General features: G+C 39.8%; 1 protein-coding gene across 2 annotated transcripts; it reads left to right on the forward strand.

Annotated features, from left to right (window-relative positions):
* Window positions 1–870: 870 nt before the first annotated feature.
* On the forward strand, window positions 871–23,415 carry LOC311040399 (NACHT, LRR and PYD domains-containing protein 3-like). 2 transcript variants are annotated; one of them, XM_084050658.1, is made up of 14 exons: window positions 871–909; window positions 1,177–1,218; window positions 3,674–3,764; window positions 6,680–6,748; window positions 9,162–9,230; window positions 11,366–11,411; window positions 11,645–11,893; window positions 13,020–13,055; window positions 14,164–15,988; window positions 16,088–16,261; window positions 17,780–17,953; window positions 19,068–19,223; window positions 19,397–19,443; window positions 22,227–23,415. In XM_084050658.1, the coding sequence occupies exons 4-14, from the start codon at window positions 6,692–6,694 to the stop codon at window positions 22,775–22,777; spliced, it is 3,384 nt and encodes a 1,127-aa protein (XP_083906784.1). In that variant the 5' UTR covers window positions 871–909; window positions 1,177–1,218; window positions 3,674–3,764; window positions 6,680–6,691; the 3' UTR covers window positions 22,778–23,415. The 2 variants fall into 2 exon arrangements, with proteins under 2 accessions (XP_083906784.1, XP_083906785.1); XM_084050659.1 differs by lacking the exons at window positions 871–909; window positions 1,177–1,218 and having other exon boundaries at window positions 3,542–3,764.
* The last annotated feature ends 205 nt before the right edge of the window (window positions 23,416–23,620 follow it).

Genomic DNA, 23,620 nt, shown 5'->3' on the forward strand with positions numbered 1-23,620 from the left:
CTACTTGTTCGGCTTTTGCCAGCCACGGATCTCGATTCATGCAAACAACTGCCCTCCGGGCGACAAGGCATGTGATGTCTCACATCCTACGCTTATGTTGCTGTTAGACTGGCTTAAGTACTATGTACGGCCAAAAGTGCCCTTTTAGAAATGTCAGCCCCTGTGCCTCAGCACCCTGGCCCCGCGGGCACCACAAAGCGTTAATCCGGCCCTGAATAGTGTTTCTTTGCATAAAACAACTATGACAGTTTAATGCGTTATGTGAAGTCTTCTGGTTATGAAGTCTTTTATGTGGATGTTTGTATATTCCTAATGTGTACATGAGTACATTAATCATTGTGAGGGCCAAATGTCCCCACAAGTATAGTAAATTAGAGAAATGGATATTGTGATTTTAAATTGAATTTAAATGGTTGTTTTAAGGTAGGATTAGTAATTGTGAGTTTAGGTTTAGTGGTTGAGGTTGGAGTTATGTCTTATTTTAACTTAGTTGCATGCCGGTGTCGTGCACCGACAATACGATCTCCAAGCTCACAAGGTGTCGCAGCACTACGTGTTGTGAGCTTGTAGATCGTCTATTTAAGGCTTTAGGGTTACGAAAAAAGAACCAACAAAATGGCATTCATAAAATTGCTGTTCTGAAATGTCTATGTTCTCACAGGTCACACGTGTAGTAATACAAACGTGTGTGTGTGTGTGTGTGTGTGTGTGTGTGTGTGTGTGTGTGTGTGTGTGTGTGTGTGTGTGTGTGGGTGGGTGGGTGGGTGGGTGGGTGGGTGGGTGTGGGTGTGTGTGTGTGACAAACTTATAGGGTATCAACAGGTGATTGGCTGCCTTTAGTTCCAGTCACCTCCAGACCCGCCCACAGTACTGTCACAATGTGCTTTGTGCTCATGAATATGTAAGCAGGTATGTGATGTTTCACACCTACACTACTGTCACACTGGCTTAAAGAGTGTATGTATTGTCATAAAACATAAACCAGTCATATAAAATTGAACATCATACACTATAACAATCACATTCACAAATCATTGTATTATACTAAGTCAGGACTGACTGACTGATTGTCATTTTTATAGACCAAATAAAGAATATGATCACCAGGTGTCATCATATCATTGTACTGATGAAGGTCAAGAAACATTGTCTTCTTTTTCATTGTCTCCTCTGCAGATGAAGATCAACTTTGACCTGATCTGGATGTGAATTCACCAGGTAATATTACACATGTTTGATGAATAGATTGTATTAGCACAGGATGGTGTAATTGTAGAGGCTGACGGACAAACCGACAAACGTTATGTTAGGATGTTAGGGTTCAAGTGGTTAATGTAAAAAAATGAATCCTACCACGCAATGGTTTGGCGGCCCCCCTGTAGTAATTCTGAGGACAGGTCCCGGACCCCCTGTTGGAGACCCCTGTGCTATAGAGTTGTTAAAAAGATACATTTGTCTTTGCTTGTTTTTAACAATCACAAGTCTTTTAAAACACATTTGATTATCTATACAAATAACATGATTATCTACACAAATAACATGGCAACGTCTTTCACTTCATTACCCAAGAGTCTCTGCAAGCATGTCCGGCGAGGACGCGCTGTGATTGGCCCTACAGTCAAATGCCCTTTACACCAAACTTCATTGCCAAAAATAGCCGATCTACAAGCTCACAGTACAAGCTCAAGCGAGGCGTTGTGAGCTTGTAGATCTGCTATTTTTGGCTAAAGTTATCTTCAGAATAGGGATGTTAGGGTTCAAGTGGTTAATGTAAAAAAAAATATCCTACCACGCCCCCCTGTAGTAATTCTGAGGACCCCCTTGAGGTCCCGGACCCCCTGTTGAAGACCCCTGTGTTAGTTGTTAAAAAGATACATAAGTCTGTGCTTGAAGTCTGTGCAATCACAAGTCTTTTAAAACACATTTGATTATCTGTATAGCCGAATCCACAGACGCGCTGCCTGTAGCTGCCTGTAGGCGGCCATTGCTGCGGTGTCGCGTCCGCGTAGCGTTGACACCGCAGCAATGGCCGTGCGCAGGGCAGCGCTCCGTGGATTTGTGTATATTTAACATATTTGACGAGTAGGTGAAGTGAAGTGGCATGTCATTGTAATATAATAAGTATTTATGTCCCCTTTTAGTTGTTGTTGTGGTATTATCACAGTACATGTGCACATAGCTCATGTGGAATTTTAGCCTGGCATGGTCAGACTAATCACTAATATATACATTTTTTTGCAATGGCAGATTTGTCTGGTTTCCAGGCTAGTGGAATTTGTCCTCTGCTTGTATCCATTATCCTCTATTAGGAGCAGTGGCAAATGACAGTGATTATGTAAAGCCTATTTAATGTATTTTATGTGTGTACATTCATGCAATGAATGAATTAATTCCAAAACTCACTGATAACAATAGTTTTTGAACTGGGTCAACATCTATATAATGCTGGTGCCTGTATTCCCATGGCAACACTACTTTTCCGGACCAAATGGCATTTTTATTTAATTTTGAACACTTGAGTAACCTGTAATGAAAACTTAATTATATGTAGTGAAGAGCTGACTGCATCAACCATATTATTATTGTTATGGTTATGGTTATGATTATGATTATGATTATGATTATGATTATGATTATTATTATCCTAAACGGCTTCAGCACCTCAAACGCCTCCCAGGCGATGGGAATTCAGCAACATCCTCCCAGACAATGGCAAGGGAGCATTGGGAAGCAGGTAGTCTCTAACTATTACACAATCTGTGGGAGCAACTGTCTGGCTCGCCAGACTAGGACCGTGCTGTATTATAAACTGATTAGCCCCTTTCAGAACCCTGTAAGCCAGGGGTCTGAAAGGTTTTTCAGCCCAAAGACCCCTTAGCTGAGAGAGAGATGAAGCTGGGACCCCCACTACATATTGAATTACTATTACTATTTATTCATGGATTCCTATTGGATGTGTTTTTCAGACTTTAATGTTTTAAACCCTCAATATTTAAATGAGGGATTTAGCTATTTTTGACTGAATTGGAATCCGCTCTGATGTAACTTTGTTGGCTGTTAAAGCCTGATTTGCACACTGTCAATGAAAGTAGCAGATCTACAAGCTCACGACATGTACAGTAGCCTACTGTAATGCCATAACATGTTGTGAGTGAGCTTGTAGATTTGCTACTTTAGGCGCCCGCCGCCCGGCAACGTGATAGACTTGAGCTGAGGCATAAATGGCCGAAAAGATCAAATCTACAAACTAACAATGCGTTAGTTTGTAGCGGCAGATCTGTTCCCTCGTGCATCTCTTTAAAATAAACACCTCTCTAATTTAAATGATGAAAGATATTTGTTGATTGTGCTTAAAACCTTGATAAATCATGAGTGTTAGCCTACACGTCTGTTGTGGATTGAGCTAAACAACTGTTTGTATATAGAGATTAGATGCAGCAGGCAGATAGGGAGGTAACAGCAGTAGTGTCATGCATATGGGTCGAGTAAGTTACAGTATTATAACCTTTTGACATTGCTATAACAAACTGTAAAAGCCCAGCTTACATCCCCCCAAAAAGGCGTGCGGGACCACCAACAAATCACCCCCAAAATGTTTCTCTATCTTTGGGGCGAATACTACTTTGAATGTGATGGTGGCAGATAATGCTGATACTTTTTTTTCTATAACCAGATAGAAACACCAGGTAACAACAGATTGTTACAAACACCTCCTTCCACTGGTGAGTCATTAAGTCTCAGAGCTGACAGCTCTGACAGATTGGGTGAGTTGGACATTGAAACATTTCCTTCATTAAGTGAACAAAACACCCTCACCTCCCCAGGAATGAAACACACCATGCCACACAACCTCCTTTAACTACAATCATATTTCAACATAGCCTACCTAAAATACAACTGTTTTAACTTTCCCCAATGGAGTCTTTGTTATTTAATGTGGTTAATGTGCACCATCTAGTGGTCTTATTGTGAAATGACAACACCTGATCACTGATGCATTGATGTCTCCGCTGTAGAGTTTAAACTGATTCATCATCTCAGACCCCTTTGTATTTTATCCACCTTTGATACAGATTGTATGTAGAAACATACAACACTTATAACGTTTTAATTATGTCTAAAGTTGTGTGAATCTGTTCTCTTCCCTTCATGACAGCAGTCATTTATTTAAGAACCACTTCACCCAATTTCTAAATATCTTCATATAATTGGTCCTCACTAATGCTCATTATAAGTAGATGACACCATTACTGTCTTCTCACTCTGTGTCTCAGAGGAGGATGTGGACAAACTTTGTTTTAATTTTTATTAATTAATGCAAGAACAATGACTTCTATGTCAGCATACTAACGTTCCAGGAATAGAAAGGCTGTAGGTTCTATTAGCTTGGAATCTGCATGGACTGGTAGGCAGGTTTCTGAACTGTCCACATCCCACCAATAAGACACAGAGTGAGTAGACATACATTGTGCCACCTTATAATGAGCATAAGTGAGGACTAATTATATGAAGATATGGTTGAAAATGTCTGAAGTGCTCCTTTCAATCAATAAGGGATCATCTGGAGTCATCTACTGCTACACTATATGTGTAAATGCGTATTATCCCTTTGATTATAATAAACATTACATGTGACTATGCTGGTAATCCATTATGTAAGGGACGCGCACACACACACACACACACACACACACACACACACACACACACACACACACACACACACACACACACACACACACACACACACACACACACACACACACTCTCTCATTTAGAGTATAGTGTTTAATATAACTGTCATGTACATATAAATGCATAGATTACAGTGTTGTGTTTCTACAGAGAACATTATATTGTGGTGTGATGCTACAGTAGCATGGATCTGATCTTCATGTAATCAAGCTACTGCCCCTCCCCCTCTGTGTGCTTTATATAGGAGTTGGAGAATTGTGTCATGGTCACTTTCTGAAACAAAGCTGTTTGTCCTCCATTTCTTTGATGTTTAACATTTGTGTGATTATAAGTACATAATACAGTAACATGGTATTTGTTATGCAAGGGATAATCAATGGGGAGACAGGATGATTAGACTCTGGCGCGTAGCAGAGGGGTCTAATTACCCTGAAGGGGTTTATTTCTCAATAATGACCTGCTCCACATTGATTATCCTGCTTATTAAACGACTACTTGATAAATAAATAAATACATTGACCCAAAAGTAACAACAAAACGAAAGATTTCCTGGCATACATTAATAAATGCCAGGTGGTTCAGTGCAACGCGGTGCCTCGGAAAACAACTAGAAGTGTTGATCAAATTTAATCAATTTTCAGTTACTGCATTGTTTATTTCTCGCTTCAAATGTTTTCAAAAACATTTTTGTAACCAATGTTTAGCTGTAAGTGACAATAGGCCTCATTCACTAAGCTTCTTTCCGCACATATTTTGTGCGAAGATACAGGACTGTATGGCATGTAGGCACCTTTTCATGTTAGGAGTCTGATTAATCAAAAATCTTTCTCACGTCTGCTCGGAGGCAGACTTAAGTGGAAGCAAAGCTTGCATGTTATTAGAATGCCATTTGTCATGCAAAATCAATTACAATAGTGCCAACCATCAAAATAAAATATGTATGTGGCCAACATTAGTCAACACATAAAAAAATTAAAACGATATGTCAAACGATGTATTGCTTGGATGCATATTATAGACATGATGCAAATTCAACCCATTTTCACTTGTTTTCAGTTGACTCATTTAGAGCTGAATTATTAGGTCCCTCTGAGTGTTTGCCGTTTCAACTCCATATAGATTAGAATAGAATAGTCCTCACTCCTTGGGGTGTTTTTTGTTACTGTATAAGTGTATATATGTTACAGTATGATTGAAAAAACAGTCAGATTGAAAAAGGAGTGCTCATTTTCTTTGAGTCCACCTCCCACGCGGCGTGGCGGGGCCCCCACGTCAAAAGAATAGATGACGTCTCGGAGGTACCGAGACTAGGGGGGACAATGATTTACGATTCTGTCCCTATTGGTACATAACTTGGACGGTGCTGAGTCGGTTGAAGGTGACTTCGCAACGCTCGGCATGGGGACTCGCTCGCCTAAGCTCGCTTGGCAGTGCCTCTCTTGGCTCAAGTCACCTTCAGACGGCACGCCTCCGTCGGTGAAAATGAGTGCACCTTTTACTATCTTTCTGGTTTTCCAATCATACTGTGACATAACATATATATATATATATATACGTATATATATATATATATATACACATATATATATATATATATATATATATATATATATATATATGTATATGTATATATATATATGTTTATATGCACCTCTGCATACCCATCCTATAACAACTAGGAGCAATGAGCAGCAATTAGGGGTTAAGAGTCTTGCTTCATCCAATCAGAATGAAACATTCAACCAAGCCATGTAAACTTTGGTACACTACTGTACACAATAACATAGCCTCTGTTAAAACAAAATTACACTTTGGTAGATGTGAGATGTCTAGGTGCTCTGTTGTTCAGAAATGAATGATCCAAAATATTCTACCCATGCAGAATGAAACCGGTCTCAAAGTCAATCTTTTAACACATGATTTTTGTTTTTACATTGAGCAGGCTACATATCTTCATTAATGTAATGTACAAATGTTTCAACAGCAGTGTAAAGAGATGGAGTCCAGAGTGGAAGGTGGTGATTCTGGAGAAACAGAAGCTTCCTCAGAGCAGGTAAACAGCTTCAACCTTTGACCTCCAGACAGCTTTCAGATGACCACACATCATGACTAAAGGTTCAGGATCAAAATCTGAATACATTTTAATGTCACATCACAGTATATGTGTAATATATAAGTGTAAAGGTGGGTGAAATTAGTTTTTTGTGCAAGCCTCATCATATTTTACTATCAGAAAGAAGAAAACAGAATAAGAGGGGAGCAGGGGGAGAGGGAAATAAAATACATTAAAATCAGACGGGTAAAGAAAACATGTCACAGAGAGGCCAAAATCTAAAATGATCTACATATATACACATAGCGACAAGCAGGTACAGTATACTGTAAAATGTCTGACCAGTGTTCAAAAAACTATTGGCAACAAAGTGACACAGTATATAATTGAATAGAATTGAAGCTCAGGAAAATGAGTTATATTTACTAGATAGTTGGTGGATTTTGATTTGATTAATGAACCATTAACCATGTATTAACCATTACCATATTAACCATTACCCATATATGCAATGATATTGCATTCAAGTTTGGCGGTGTGACTCTGCTCATGTGATATTAACTTTTCCTGTTCAAACATGACACAGATCTTCAATCACAACCCCCAGAGCAGAGCAGAGCATTCAATCCAATTCAATTTAATTAAAGTGTCAAATCACAACAAGTTGTCTCAAGACACTTTACATGTAGAGAAGAGGCCGACAATCCCACCCTGAGCAAGAAATTTTGCGACAGTGGCAACGAAAAACTCCTTCTTAACTGGGAGAAACGTCAGGCAGACCCTAGGCTCTAGGGTGGGGGCCTTCTACTTCGACCGTGTCGGGGGGGAAAGGAGAGAGAGAGGGAGAGACGGAGGAGAGACAGAAAGCATAAAAGCATAAGCATAAAATACAGTTTAACATAACATTGAACCTTCAATGCATAATTAAACAACCATAATCATAGTACAATCCATAGAACACAGTACAATACACAGAATCATAGAACCACAGTACAAACACAGAATCAACCTATAACAATACTAACTAGATGCCACGGGGAGGTGGAGGGAATATGAAAACAAGCAGCTGTACACACCGCTTAGACAGCGAAGCACGTAGACTGAACAGAGAACAGAGGCTGCTTAAATGAACCGCCCGAGTTGCACTGTGTGTATGAGGCTGAGGGCGTGAGTAATTAGCTTGAAGCGAATGAGAATGACATTGAACGTACTGACTTAAAGGAGTACGACTGTATAACTGATAGCGAATGGGGGGGGTCCAGGGAGTATGAATGAAGTACATAAACATTCTGCCTTCCGTGTCTACATGAACTATCGTTGCACTGGATTTTGATATAGGTGCTCTGTTGTTCAGAAATGAATGATCCAAAATATTCTACCCATGCAGAATGACACGGGTCTCAAAGTCAATCTTTTAACACGTACAGTAAATGAACACATAGTGGATTCTACCAATGTATAACATATATTTTTATTTATGCAATATATTAAATGACCTAGAGGGTGGGTGGGCTGACCTATGGAGGATGTCCCTAACATATCATCTGGACTTGTGAGGCGCACCATTACTCCGATCCACACCAAACTTGCCACAAAGGGGTCTAACATGAGAATAGTCACACGGAGGACATGTGTAGCAGGGGACCCTGAATTCATATCAATGTGTCAATTCCTTTTTCAAAGTCTGTAAGAGGTTATGCTTTTGTTATGCTTTTGAAAAGTGTAATCATTTGTCAAAATAATGTAATTATGGTGTGTGTGTGTGTGTGTGTGTGTGTGTGTGTGTGTGTGTGTGTGCGTGCGTGCGTGCGTGCGTGCGCGCGCGCGTGTGTGCATGCGTGTGTGTATACAAGATCACCCAGAAATGTTCATGTTTTTGATTGAAATGTACACAAAACAACAATAGACTGATGTTTATAAAAATGTTAAGTCCAAACTTAAATTGAATGCCACTAACTTGCAACCCAAGGAGACAAAACAGTGTAATCATTCATTGAACACAATACTGGGTTTCAGGTGTGCTAACGCAATTATAATGATGTATCTATTTATCCTTTAATCAACAGTTTATCAACGTAATTTGCAACATAAGTAGGCTGATGTCTTGGCTATATATTTAAAGGTACAGTATAAGGGAACCAATTTATTTGATCATAATTTTCCATTGATCAACAAAGAAGTAGAAGACTCTAAGAGGTGATCAATGCAACTTGATCCCTATATCTTTCACTTTAAAAGGTAGTAAAAATAGCCAACCTAACGCTCTCAATGCATCAGCAAGTGACACATTGTATCTGCTACTTTATATTTTCAAAAGTGTGTTTAGATTTTTCAAAAATGGGTATATTGTTTTACATATACATATCTTCAATAATGGAATCTACGTCTATGGAATCTACGTCTGTTTCAACAGCAGTGTAAAGAGATGGAGTCCAGAGTGGAAGGTGTTGATTCTGGAGAAACAAAAGCTTCCTCAGAGCAGGTAAACAGCTTCAACCTTTGTCCTCCAGACAGCTTTCAGATGACCACACATCATGACTAAAGGTTCAGGATCAAAATCTGAATACATGTCACATCACAGTAAACAGGTGTAAAAAGTGGGTGAAATTATTTTTTTGTGCAAGCTCCATCATTTTTCATCAAAAAACATGTCACAGAGAGGCAAAAATCAAAAATTACAGTAGGTTATAGACATGTTGTGAGGTGGCAACACATTCAGTAGGTCCATATTAGCAGCAGGTATGTATATGAGATTTAGACATATTGTAAGGTGTGAAAAGACTATCAAGGCATTTTCAGGTTCACATAGAATGGTAGCCTATACCACATGATAACTTTCACAGGTAAACATCTGCATGGTAGATCCACAAGGAAGAGCTAAATAAAGTCCATGGCCAACAGTCTGAGGGCAGCAGGGCAAATCACTGAGTTCAATAAAACAAACGTAAATCTGACGAATGGACATTAACAGTCAAGCTTTTCATACTTAAGGCAGCTTTAAGGTCATTTCAGACGACGCCTAGAAATTCATCTTATGTCCCATTTTATGTCCCTTACAGCTTCTACACCTACTGTTATCCTTCAAATAGATTTTTGAAACAGACCAGAAAAAGAAAAAAAATACTGTATATCACTTTGGCTCTTGATATATTTGCTTGGCATTACCAATAGGCTACTTAAATTATTGGGATATTCCTAAATGTCTCAAAACAGTCCAGCAACAACAAATGCTCACTCTTGCTGCTGCTTGAACATGGTTGTCCATTTGAGGAGGAGCAGTACTTTAACCCCACCTTACTGCTCTCTAGTCCATTGCTTCTCTGTCGCCTCTGCATCGTTATGTAGTGATGTTTGTGTATTTAGTTATTCATTCATTCATTCTGGATGTGCACCGTGTGCAGTGTCTCTCTCTGCAGGCCTCTTCTCCTCAGACACCATTTACCCTGGAGTATAAGTTTGACTTAAAGGGCAAGACCACTTTGGTAGAGGTTTGGGTTGTGTAGTTACCTTGCCATGATGTAACTCCAAAGGTGGGCAAGAAATTAAAAAAAATTGCTCCATTGATTAGAAATTTATAATTCAAAATATGCTCCTCATTGACTTACATTGTACGGTAAAACAGCTCTCAAAGTCACTCTATTAGCACAAAAACGAACGCAAACAAAGTTGATTCAGACAATATAGAACATCACCAAACCCAGTACTGTTTTTTTTTTTTATAAAAATATCAACTTCCTGTTGATTTTGCCATTTTTAATAAGTAGAAAACCCGGACTGGATCGGCGGATCCGGATCCAGATCTTCAAATAGTAAAATCAACAGGAAGTTTACATTTTTATTAAAAAAACAAACAGTACTGGGTTTGGTGATGCTCTATATTGTCTGAATCAGCCATGTTTGGGTTCATTTATGTGCTAAAAGAGTGACTTTGAGAGCTGTTTTACCGTACAATGTAAGTCAATGAGGAGCATATTTTGAATTATCAATTTCTAATCAATGGAGCAATTATTTTTGATTTCTTGCCCACCTTTGGAGTTACATCATGGCAAGGTAACTACACAACCCAAACCTCTACCAAAGTGGTCTTACCCTTTAAACAAGGCCCAGTGAAATGTATTAAAACAATACTGGGTGGTTATTTGTATATCCAATAAAGTAGAAAAGTTTGCTCTATGAACTCAAGCCTTTACCAAAGCTAGAGCAACGTGCGAGAGGCCAGCATTAAAGTCCACCAATAATAGAAAAGGCTTGCACACTGACAGAAAGACATTGAGGCTCTTTGAAAGAAAAACTACATATTTTAATTACAACGTGAAAAAAGGTGACAGTGAATAAGTGACACAAGGAGACATTTCGGTACTTAGATGATGATGTTGATGATGATGGTCGAAGGGCCGAAACATCCATTGCTTTTGTCACTTTTCTGTTTTCCACTATGTCACCTTAGCCAGCTCTTTCTGTTATTAGTGGTTATTGTAATATAAGATCTAACAGAAAACCATCCCAGGTGGTGGGTTTTAGGTTGAAAACCATACTGTAGCCAATACCATACAATACATTATTGTTTAATAGCACTCAGGTATGATATGATTCAAATGACATGACTGTGTACAACAGGATGCTGCTGACAGCTTGACTTCAGAAAAAACGGATGCAGAAAAAGGTGAGTTTTTGTTCTGCACTTGGTACAGTGAGTGGTTTGTTGGCTAGTGCTACATTTTGTTTGCCAGGTTGTCCATCCTCAATATCTTATTCTGAAACTATAAACGTACCAGTTGTAACACTGCTATGTTTATGTGGGGATGTAGAGATGCTACAGTGTTATTTTCTATTTATATAATTACATTTTTCTTTGATGCATTAATCTAAACAACTCCTTTTTTCTCTTGCAAACAGCAAGAGAGGCTTTTGTGATCCAGCACAGGCCAGAGTTCATTCAAAAGGTTACCACAGTCATGCCTATTGTAGACAGTCTAGGAACTATGGTCCATCCTGAGGTCTATGCCAAGATTCAAGCCGAGAAGACAAGCATGGACCAAATGAGGGAACTGTATACAATGGTGTTAGATCCAGGTGGAACAGTTGTCAAAACAGCGTTTTACAATGCCCTTAAACAACACGAACCCCACCTGTTGGAGAGGCTTGGTAAGATCAGATGTACTACTGAATTAACTTTTTTATGCAACAACCTTAAAGGATGACTTCACCCATTTTCAACCTATCTTCATATAATTGGTCCTCACTAATGCTCTTTATAACATGGTACCATTTCAGTCTACTTGGTCTGTGTCTTAGAGGAGGCCTGTGGACAGTTCAGAAACCCGTCTACCAGTGACATCTTCGATGGGGAATCCAAGCTAATAGAAACGGCAGGCTTTATATTCCTGGAAAGTTGGCATTCTATAATGGAAGCCACTGTTTTCGTTTTAATAACAATCTAAAATCTAAAATGTGGAATCTTGTTTGAAAAAAGAAAACCTGCCTAACAATGTCACTGGTAGACTGGTTTCTGAAGTGTCCACAGCCCTTCTATGAGACACAGACCAAGTAGGAAAAAAATGATCCATTTTATCATGAGCATTATTTGAGGACCAATTATACGAAGATAGGTTAAACATGTGTGAAGTCGTCCTTTAATACAATTTATAACAGCACTTCCATAGAGTGGATGTGTTTCTGCCATGACAGCTACCATCAGGTTAAATACTAGAAACACCTTGTATCATCAGGGAGCAATTGTGATGCATCAACCATACATCAACTTATGTAAACAACATTATTCCATATTACATTACTGCAGGGATAGTCAACCTGAGGCATGGGTGCCAACATTGGCACAGGGGAGGGTGATCACTGGCAATTATTCTAAAGAAGAAGAAACATGTTTATGTATATGGACAATCAAAATCTGTTAGAAATATTTTATTTGTATGTGGTGTTATAAGTAAACATGATGTTGACATGTAACACTCACTCACATTTATAAAAAATATGGCACTTCATGTCAAAGGTTGCTGTCCCCTGCATTACTGTATAAATAGTGACACAATGAAATACAGTCGTCATTGTCAAGAAAGAAAAATCGGTCACTTTGGTGGTCTAGTCAACTTCAGCATCAGTGTCAGCTCCACAGATATTGGTACCAGGCAAATGTAGTAGTTCTACTGGCAAGATATGAATGTAATTTCCCCCAGATAATAACCAGAGTCCCATTACATGAATGTCATGTCCACTCACAGAGCTCACTCATTATCCTCCTCTCCTAATGCAGGACCTGTACTTCCATCTGAAGACTCAGCTAAACATGGTGAGTTATGAAAGAATCTGACCAGAGCTGTTACTAATAAGAATTATTGTCTATACAATACTAATCAAATGATTTAACTGCCAAGACTGTACAGAGCAGTAAGAAAGCCTTAATTCACAATTTAATGTTTTTCTACAAGCATATCTCTACCATTCACTGCAAATAGAAACAATGAAGATGTGGTATTGATGAGGGATATTTATTTTGTAGTCTTATTCCATTCTGTATCAAAATTATGGAATGATTGGTTGCTTGACATCATTTATAATCTGACGCCATTTAACAGTACAACATGGATATACATTTTAAAGACTTTGATCACCAATGCAATACAGAATTGTAGAGGCCTCTATCGATTGATCGATTAATATCTTAATATCTTAATTGATCAGAGTCAGCACACTCCATATGTAATAACACATAATGGAGTGTGTTGACTAACTTCAATGTCCTACAACGTCTACTCTGACAAAGCTCTCGACACTATGACTCAGACATATCGGTAAGATTGTGAGGGTAGGAGTGAGGGCCTTGCAGCAGCCTATTAAAAGTCCCTAAAAGGCCAATCTTAATTACTTCCTCAAACAAAAAGGTACTGCATGATGACATAGACAACCGCACGTTCCTGCAATCAGACAGGACTACGCCATTTTGAATCTCAAGATGAAGTCCAAATGGTGTATTACTCATTTTAAACTTAATCAGCACACTAAAATATTTATTTGAAAACATTTTAGGTTAGAAATAAGCAACGTAGTAACACACATGCTTCACAGCTGGCCCTCTCTCTCCCTTGGGCAGCGTGAGCGACAGCTCAAGTGTTTCATAGCGTGAGGGGGATTCAGTCTGAAACCGACGCTGTTTCAGACTGAAACTTCAAAATGAAATTACAAAAAAAGCCATTTTACCAGGTCTTTAAGCCTGCATTTGTATGTTATATCCTCAGTCCAGAAAAGTAATATAATGTATACTATAACAAGTTACTGTTGGCAGGAATAAGTAAAGTCATAATACGTTTTGTAAAGAGTAATGCATAACTTTTTTCGTAACCAGCCCACCACTGTTTAACAAAACATGCGACATGCATCTGTGTTTTATGGTCATTTAGAAACTCAACTGGGGTGTCAACAACTCAAGTCTTATCTGAAGAAGGAGCTTAAGTGTTTGGAAGATTGGACACAAATAAGCCAGACCAAAAAAAAACAAAAGCATCTGAATCAGATCTTCACAGAGGTCTACATCACAGAGGGATCCAGTGCACAGATCAATAATGAACATGAGGTTAGACAGATTGAAACAGCGTTCAGTAAACAAGACAGTTCAGAAACACCAATACGATTTGAAGACATCTTTGAACCTTTACCTGGAGAAGATGAACCAATCAGAACAGTGATGATGAAAGGAGTGGCTGGTATTGGTAAAACAGTTGTAATTGGGAAGCACACTCTGGACTGGGCAGAAGAGAAAGCCAACCAGAATATCCACTTCATATTTCCATTCACTTTCCGAGGGCTGAATTTGGTGAAGGAGGACAGTTACAGTTTGGTGGAACTTCTTCAACACTTTTTTAGTGAAATCAACCTAGCAGGAATCTGCAGCAAAGGGTCCCACGTTGAGTTCATTTTTGATGGCCTAGATGAGTGTAGGTTTTTTTTAAACTTCCAGAAAAAGGAGATCTTGACTGATGTCACAAAGCGAACCTCAGTGGACGTGTTGGTGACAAACCTAATCATGGGAAACCTGCTTCCGTCCGCTCGCATCTGGATAACCTCACGACCTGCAGCCGCCAATCAGATCCCTGATAAGTATGTTGACAGGGTGACAGAGCTGAGAGGGTTCACTGACCCCCAGAAGGAGGAGTACTTCAACAAGCGATTCAGTGATGATGAGAACCAGGCCAGAACAATCTTCTCACACGTGGAGAAATCACGAAGCCTCCACATAATGTGTTACCTACCAGTCTTCTGTTGGATCACTGGTACAGTTCTAGAGAGCATCTTGAGAACAGAGGGGAAGGGTGCGCTGCCGAAGACCCAGACTGAGATGTACATACACTTTGTCGTGGTTCAGTCCAAACATCAGAATACCAAGAATAAGGACGAAGCTCTGACACATTCTGACTTGAATCCAGACAATATTAAGACCATTCTGTCTCTGGGAAAATTGGCTTTTGAACAGCTGGAGAAAGGCAACCTGATCTTCTATGAAGACGACCTGACAGAGTGTGGCATTGACATCAAAGATGCCTCAGTGTACACAGGAGTGTTCAGACAGATGTTTAAAGAGGAGCGTGGGTTGCACAATGTCAAGGTGTTCTGCTTTGTCCATCTGAGTGTTCAGGAGTTTCTGGCTGCGCTTTATGTGTTCCTCACATTCATCAACACGGGTGTCAACCTACTGTCACAAACAACTTCCAAGTGGTCTACGCCGTTTATAAACACATCTAAGCTGTTCGTAGACACATCTAAGTTGAATTACCTCTATCAGAGTGCTGTAGACAAGGCCTTGCAGAGTCCAAATGGACACTATGACTTGTTCCTCCGTTTTCTACTGGGCCTTTCAATGGAGAACAATCATTCTCTCTTAAAAATGCTATTGAAACAGAAGAATGAAAACGTGTCGCAGACCAATTGGAAAATTGTCAAGTACATCAAGAAGAAGATCAGGGAGAATTCCTCTCAAGAGAGAACAATCAATCTGCTCCACTGTCTGAATGAGCTGAATGATCAGTCTCTGGAGGAAGAGATACAACAGTACTTAAGCTCAGGAAGTCTCTCCACAGGCAAACTCTCTCCCGCTCAGTGGTCAACTCTGGTCTTCATGTTGCTGTCATCACAAAAAGAGCTGGACGTGTTTGACCTGAAGAAGTACTCTGCTTCAGAGGAGGCTCTTCTGAGGCTGCTGCCAGTGGTCAAAGCCTCCAATAGAGCTCTGTAGGTGAACTGATAATTAAATTCATTTATTATTTCATCTTTTCCTTACATGAAGATAACACAATCGTTGTGTTAACTGTATTCCCCCCCACCCCGCAGGCTGAGTGGTTGTAATCTCTCGGAGAGAGGCTGTAAGATGTTATCGCCTGTTATCAGCTCCAGCTCCTATAGGCTAAAAGAACTCGACCTGAGCAACAATGATTTGCTCGATTCAGGAGTGAAACTAATCGCTGATGGACTGGGAAGTTCACAATGTAGCCTAGAGACACTCAGGTCAGTATTCCTTAACCTTTTCAACAGATGACCATTTGTGACCCATTCTGCCCTATGGTGTGTACGCCCGCATACAAGCAATGTTGAGCAGTTGAGCAAAAAAAAATTGGTTCATGTCCATGTCAAAGACAAAAAATATGAAACTAGAAAAAGTGCTCCTCGGAGCACAGGTCTCCGCCAGGTCAGGTACGTTATTCTGGCCTCCTGGTGGCGCTATAATAGGCCAATGTGAAAAGGGTGCCATTTATTCTTACGTCTTTCATGGCAATCAGACACTGCATTCATGATTTGAGGCATTTTGTTCCAAAAATGTGTTTTGCTAAATTAGACATGCTGGTGGCGCTATAACAGGCCAATGTGAAAAGGGTGGCATTTCTTCCTCGGCCTAGTGGGAATGTGTTTGTGAAATTTCACGGAAATCGCAAGCTGCGTGCATAGTTTGAGGCTTTTTGTTCAAAACGGACCAATCCTGCAAACTTTGGAAGCCAACCGTAGGCAATGAGGATGGAATATGGGAAATCGGACAGATATGTGTTGATCACATGACTATAGAGATACTGTGTACCGATTTGCTTGACGTTTGGATAAAATCTGTAGGAGTAATGTAAAAAAAGGGGTTTTGCACAAATCGGTCTCCTGGTGGCGCTATAACAGGCCCATGTGAAAAAAATTGGGGCATAGGTTCTGAATTGGCATCCAGGGAGTGTGTGTGCACAGTTTCGGAGCGACCGGGCCAACGGTGCCGGAGATTAGCTGGTAACACACACACACACACACACACACACACACACACACACACACACACACACACACACACACACACACACACACACACACACACACACACACACACACACACACACACACACACACACACCAAACGGACGGACGGAGGGTAAAACATACTCTCTCACCATGCCTTTGGCAAGGCGGAGACTATATGTTAACTAATATCTTTATGAATGTGTAATGTAGATGCAAAGCACAAACATGGTGTTTCACAAGGTGCCATAGCTGAGTGGTTACAGAGGCCACCTGGGAATCAGAAGGTTCTCGGTTCGCCACCCTGCCCACAAAGTCTATGTGTCATAGAGTCCCAGAGCAACTGGGACTCTTACCTGACTGCTGTAATAACAGCACCCACTGCTAGCTAGAATGGATACATGCAGAGTACACATTTTGTGTGTGTGTGTGTGTGTGTGTGTGTGTGTGTGTGTGTGTGTGTGTGTGTGTGTGTGTGTGTGTGTGTGAGTGAGTGAGTGAGTGAGTGAGTGAGTGAGTGAGTGAGTGAGTGAGTGAGTGAGTGAGTGAGTGAGTGAGTGAGTGAGTGAGTGAGTGAGTGAGTGAGTGAGTGAGTGAGTGAGTGAGTGAGTGAGTGAGTGAGTCAAAGCCTCCAATAGAGCTCTGTACGTGAACCAGATTAATTTATTATTTCATCCTTCTCTTACAATATTTATTTGTATTACTGATGTGTTTTGTTGCTCTTTGTTTTTGTTTGTTTGTTTGTTTTCTTCCCAGGCTGAGTGGTTGTAATCTCTCGGAGAGTTGCTGTAAGATGTTATCGCCAGTTCTGAGCTCCAGCTCCTCTAGGCTAAAAGAACTGGACCTGAGCAACAATGATTTGCTCGATTCAGGAGTGAAACTAATCGCTGATGGACTGGGAAGTTCACAATGTAGACTTGAGACACTCAGGTCAGTATTCCTGAACCTTTTCAGCATATGACCATTTGTGACCCATTCTGCCCTATGGTGGGTACTCACGCATACAAGCAATGTTGAGCAGAGAGGAGAAGAAAAGCCATAAGAACATTTTTCATCCAAAATGTGTTAATCCCACAGTCACAATCATAACATACGTGGCTGTCATTCACCTAAACATTAGAGCTGAAATCAGTGTGTAAATAATACATACACGTAGATACAAACTTAAATTGGTCATCCTTGGTGCATCTTAACATGCTACTTACTTTGTGTTTGTTTTTGGACAACAATGGGTAATTGCGGTAATGACCGTGTTCCATACATTAGGATTTAGAAAGGATATATTATTCAATTGATTTATGTATCATGTCAAATACAAACAATATTAAATAAGGTTAACTAATATCTTTATGAATGTGTAATGTACATGCAAAGCGTGAAACCGCCCGACAAGGTGTTTCACAAGGTGCTATAGAGCACCGAAGTCGGACGTCACTGCCACTAGAGGGCGTTGTTTCACGGGTTCGTGGCTTTATTTTTTGTGTTGAAATCCCCATTTGGGAATCTTAGATAGCGTCATATAAGAACTGTGTTCCAAACATAAACACACCACCCTGGCGTTTTTGTCAGGGGGTGGCTCTGCATCGTTTATGATATTCATTCATATTTGATACAGCCTGTTTTTGACGAAAATGGAATGAATTCTGCCTTAAAAGTCTTAAGAACTACTACTTCCGTGTCTGAAATCACTGTCTCTACAGCAGCCGTGTTCATGGGAAATGTAGTCTTTGGGTTGTTTGACTCGTTTCTAGTGTTTATATTGTGTTACTCTTTGGGTAAATTTGTACATTTACACCTTCAGTCGATGCTTCAGATCCTGAGTAAAAAATCACCAGGGTGGTGTGTTTATTTTTGGAACACAGTTCTTATATGAAGTGATCTAAGATTCCCCAATGAGGATATCAACACAAAAAGTAAAGCCAAGAACCTGCCAAAAGCGCCCTCTACTGGCAGTGACGTCAGCAGTGCTCTATAGCTGAGTGGTTACAGAGTACACATTTAATAGTGTGTGCGTGCGTGTGCGTACGTGTGCGTGTGTGTGTAGGTTGTCAGGCTGCATGGTCTCAGAAGTAGGCTGTTCTTATCTGGTCGCAGCTCTGAAATCCAACTCCCATCTCAAAGTCCTGGATTTGAGCTACAATCACCTAGGAGGAGACTCAGAAGAACAGCTGCGCTCTGCTGGACAACTGGAGACCCTCAGGTATGGAGAGACTTGCTACTCAGTGCGAGTTTGACTAGTAGTTTTAGAGGGACATTATACTGTGATGCTGTGTAGTACTGTTTAAAGTGTAATAGCATAACATTATTATCAATCATTGTTTCTATTATCAAATAGAATATGCAGGCCTGACTTTGTGTCTCCTTCATCCCCAGTGTCGACCATTGTGGGGCGTGCATGCTGAAGCCAGGTCTGAGGAAGTGTAAGTGTTTAATCTGTTTTATTCATGATATCAAAGTATCACACATCCTATTTATATGAACAGCACATACACAGCAGCATGTGAAATTCATTCTGTAACATCCTACTGTGAAGAATTATCATGCATATACAGACAGACAGACAGACAGAACAGACAGAGAACAGACAGACAGACAGACAGACAGACAGACAGACAGACAGACAGACAGACTGTTTTGCTCTTCTGTTGGAGCTTATTCTTTCTGTGAAAGGGTCTCACACTGTAAAATCCTCAGTGTTCATTTAACTCTGAGAGTGACCAACCTGTAAGGGTCCATTTGGTTCCATTTATTTCATGTATACTTCATCAAAGTATAAAGCCTGATTTATATTCATATTTGTATAACTTACATGTCACCAGTCGTATACAAAGTACTCAACCGTAGTACTTGAGTACAAAGTACAAAGTATAGATACTCCTGGTCAAATATTAGTCAACTGCAAGAAAGCTGCTCTGTCAAATGTTTACTTGAGTTAAAGTACTTTAGTGGTTGCTTTTAAGAATAATTAAGTATTTTAAAATAATGTGCTTTTGAATCAGTAGTATGTTCTTTTTAAAACCAATGCAATTCTGTATTGAAATGTTTCCATTTTCCCCAAAAATCTGGGCGTGAATAGCTGAATGGTTAAGTCATGCACCACAGGCTCTGATGCCTGACAGTAAGTCTCGGGTTCGATACCCAAGTATCCAAAAGTACAAATAACAAAATACACGTTTTAATTTGTTTATTTTAAAAATATATATTTCCAGGGCCTTTTATGCCTTTATTTATAGTTTGTAGTAGAGATGGACAGGAAACGGGGGGGAGAGAGATTGGAACGGGACTCGAACCCGTGGTGCGCTGTCAGGCTACTTATGAGCATAGGTGCCCGAACCGCAAGGCCAGCAGTCTGGGCCCACTTTTAATTTTTTAATATCAATGCACTGCTATCTTGAAATTCAGATATTTTCCCCCAAAAAATAAGATTAAAAAATAAGAATAAGAAAATAAGAAGAGTGTGAATAGTGATAGCAATAGTGAAAATAGCTGATCTACAAGCTCACAACAGTATTCTGAAAAATGTACGTTTCTATATCAGTGGTGCTCAATCTTTTTCATGTCAAGGACCACCCAAAATTATATTTATTTCACCGCCGACCCCCATCTCAAAATATGTTGTTCCAGGGACCCCCCAGAAGCAAAGATTTGAGTTTTAAATGTTCACTTTAAAAAAATATATATATTCAAAGATTTGCACACATTTTCACGTTTCTTCAAAAATAGCAGATATAAAAGTGTAAAATAATGCTTTTTAGCTCAAATAAAAAATGACACAGATGCGTTCCAGGTCTTTATGGGTTAAGTGGTTAGTTCATAATGTACTTTTTCCCTTTCTAGAAATGTAATCTTTGCCTTTGGAAAGTAGTGGAGTGAAAGTCATACAGTACTCAAGTAAATGCAGTTGATCACTGTCCACTGAAAGACAGTGAGTATAAATGAAGCATAAGGGTCCATTTAGGTACAAATGGGGGTCAGTTATATGTGTTCTCCATAAATCTATAGTTTTAATTATACAAGTGAAGAAGACAGTGTGCAGGAGTCCTTTCTTCTACACTCTGAAATGAACAGTGAGGATTTTACTGTGCATGCTGTGTAACCACATGACACCAATTTACACCCAAATGATTCAACACTTTGATTTATAATTTCCAACACCAACTTCATATCTCACCCAGAAACAGGCAGGGGGAAAAAGACACATTGTGAGCTTGTAGATCAGCTTTGTTGCATGAAAATAATTAATATTACGATGACTTTATGTGTGTTATGTTTGTCACACACACACACACACACACACACACACAGACACACACAGACACACACAGACACACACACACACACACACACACACACACACACACACACACACACACACACACACACACACACACACACACACACACACACACACACACACACACACACACACACACACACACACACACACACACACACAGACCCCCCTGTGTAGTTAAGTAATATTTGACCGGAAGTATCTTTACTTCAACTCAAGTACTTTGGGCATCCCAAAGCGGTTGAGTACTTTGTCCAACACTGGTGACATACAGTAGTGGAAAAAGTACTCAAATGTTTTATTTAAGTAAAAGTATCAATACTGCAATGTAGAATTACTCTATTAAAGGTAAAAGTCCGGAATGAAAAATGTACTTGAGTAAAAGTACAAAAGTATTGGTATCAAAATGTACTTAAAGTACCACAAGTAAAAGTACTACAATGTTTGAAAATAGCAGAGCTTGCAGATCGGCTATTTTCAAATAGCCTAGGTATAAAATAAGGCTAAAGTGGTTAATGTATGTTTTATAATGTAATAATTTATATATCTGCAAAGTAACTAGTAACTAAAGTTTTCAAATAATTGTAGTGGAGTAAAAGTACAATATGTGCCTCTGAGTCGTAGTGGAGTAGAAGTAAAAGTACTGGAAATTGGAAATACTCCAGTAAAGTAAAAGTACCAAAAAATTGTACTTAAGTACATTACTTGAGTAAATGTACTTAGTTACTTTACACCACTGGTGACATATAAGTCATACAAATATGAATATAAATCAGGCTTTATACCTTGATGAAGTATAAATGGAACCAAATGGACCCTTACAGGCTGGACACTCTCAGAGTTAAATGAACACTGAAGATGAAGTAATATTGTTAACTGGTGTTGTGTTGTGTGTTGTTCTCTCATCAGATGTGTGTGAACTCACACTGGATCCAAACACAGCACACAGAAACCTCTCTCTGTCTGAGAACAACACAAAGGTGACATATGTGGAGGAGGTGCAGCCATATCCAGACCACCCAGACAGATTTGACCGCTATGAACAGGTTCTGTGTAGAGAGAGTCTGATTGGACGCTGTTACTGGGAGGTAGAGTGGAGTGGATATGTTGAGATATCAGTGACATACAAAGGAATCAACAGGAAAGGAAAGGGTAAAGACTGTATAGGAATGAATGACAAGTCCTGGATTCTGGAATGTTGGGATAGTATCCAGAACAGCAGTTATGATGTCTGTCACAATGGGAAGGAAACTAAACTCTCTGTCCATTCTAACGTTCTCTTTGGCTCTAACAGAGTAGGAGTGTATGTAGACTGTCCTAATGGCACTCTGTCCTTCTACAAAGTATCGTCTGACACACTGACACACATGCACACCTTCCATTCCACTTTCACTGAACCACTCTGTGCTGGGTTCAGGTGCGGCGATGACGGCGGCTCAGTGTCTCTGTGTCAGATCTAGGAGATACAGAAACATCCTGTTGTTCTGGAGGAACACACACACACACACACACACTGCTGATGAAATGATAACTCACTATGTACACACACGCGCGCACACACACACACGCACGCACGCACGCACGCACGCACGCACGCACGCACGCACACACACACACACACACACACACACACACACACACACACACACACACACACACACACACACACACACACACACAGTGTGTGTGTGCGTACACCGATCTACAAGTTGTCATTCTGTAGATCAGCATTTTTTCGGTGCACGACGCCAACGTGCAACTAAGTGTAAAGGTATCTAAAAAAATCTGTTTTAACCATAAAACAAGCATTTCTCTTGTGAGAACCAGGACAAAGGTTCCTCACAATGTCTCATATTCTACTACAATTGTGGAGGCATTTGGTCCTCACAAGTATAGTAATACACACACACGCGCATGCAGTCGTGCACAAAAAAAAAAAAATAATGTTATTAAATAACATAACCCTAACCCAACCCTAACCCTAAAACCGAATAAGGTATCAAAAAAACGCCCAAAAACGCCCAATATAACCCAATATAACCGCAATAACCGCAAATTAAAAAATTATTCAAAATGATTGAAACCATTTCAAGTTTTTCCAAACGTATAAAAAAAAATAGCAGATCTACAAGCTCACAATGTGTCGCATCGCATGTGACGCGTCGTGAGCTTGTAGATCTGCTAATTTAGCAGTGGTGTAAAGTAACTAAGTACATCTACTCAAGTACTGTACTTAAGTACAAAGTACAGTAAAGTATTTCATTATTAAACATACCTTAACCACTTTAGCCCTATTTTATACC

The sequence above is a fragment of the Gymnoscopelus microlampas genome, assembly GCF_963454915.1.
Source record: "Gymnoscopelus microlampas genome assembly, chromosome: 24".
In the NCBI taxonomy this organism is placed as follows: domain Eukaryota; kingdom Metazoa; phylum Chordata; class Actinopteri; order Myctophiformes; family Myctophidae; genus Gymnoscopelus; species Gymnoscopelus microlampas.

What these genes read in the sequence shown, in the direction of transcription:
- LOC311040399 (XM_084050658.1), top strand. Translation starts at nt 6,692, where the DNA reads ATGGAGTCCAGAGTGGAAGGTGGTGATTCTGGAGAAACAGAAGCTTCC. An exon ending in CAGAAGCTTCCTCAGAGCAG is followed by an intron (nt 6,749 to 9,161) that starts GTAAACAGCTTC and finishes CTGTTTCAACAG; the next exon opens with CAGTGTAAAGAGATGGAGTC. An exon ending in GGACAACTGGAGACCCTCAG is followed by an intron (nt 19,224 to 19,396) that starts GTATGGAGAGAC and finishes CTTCATCCCCAG; the next exon opens with TGTCGACCATTGTGGGGCGT.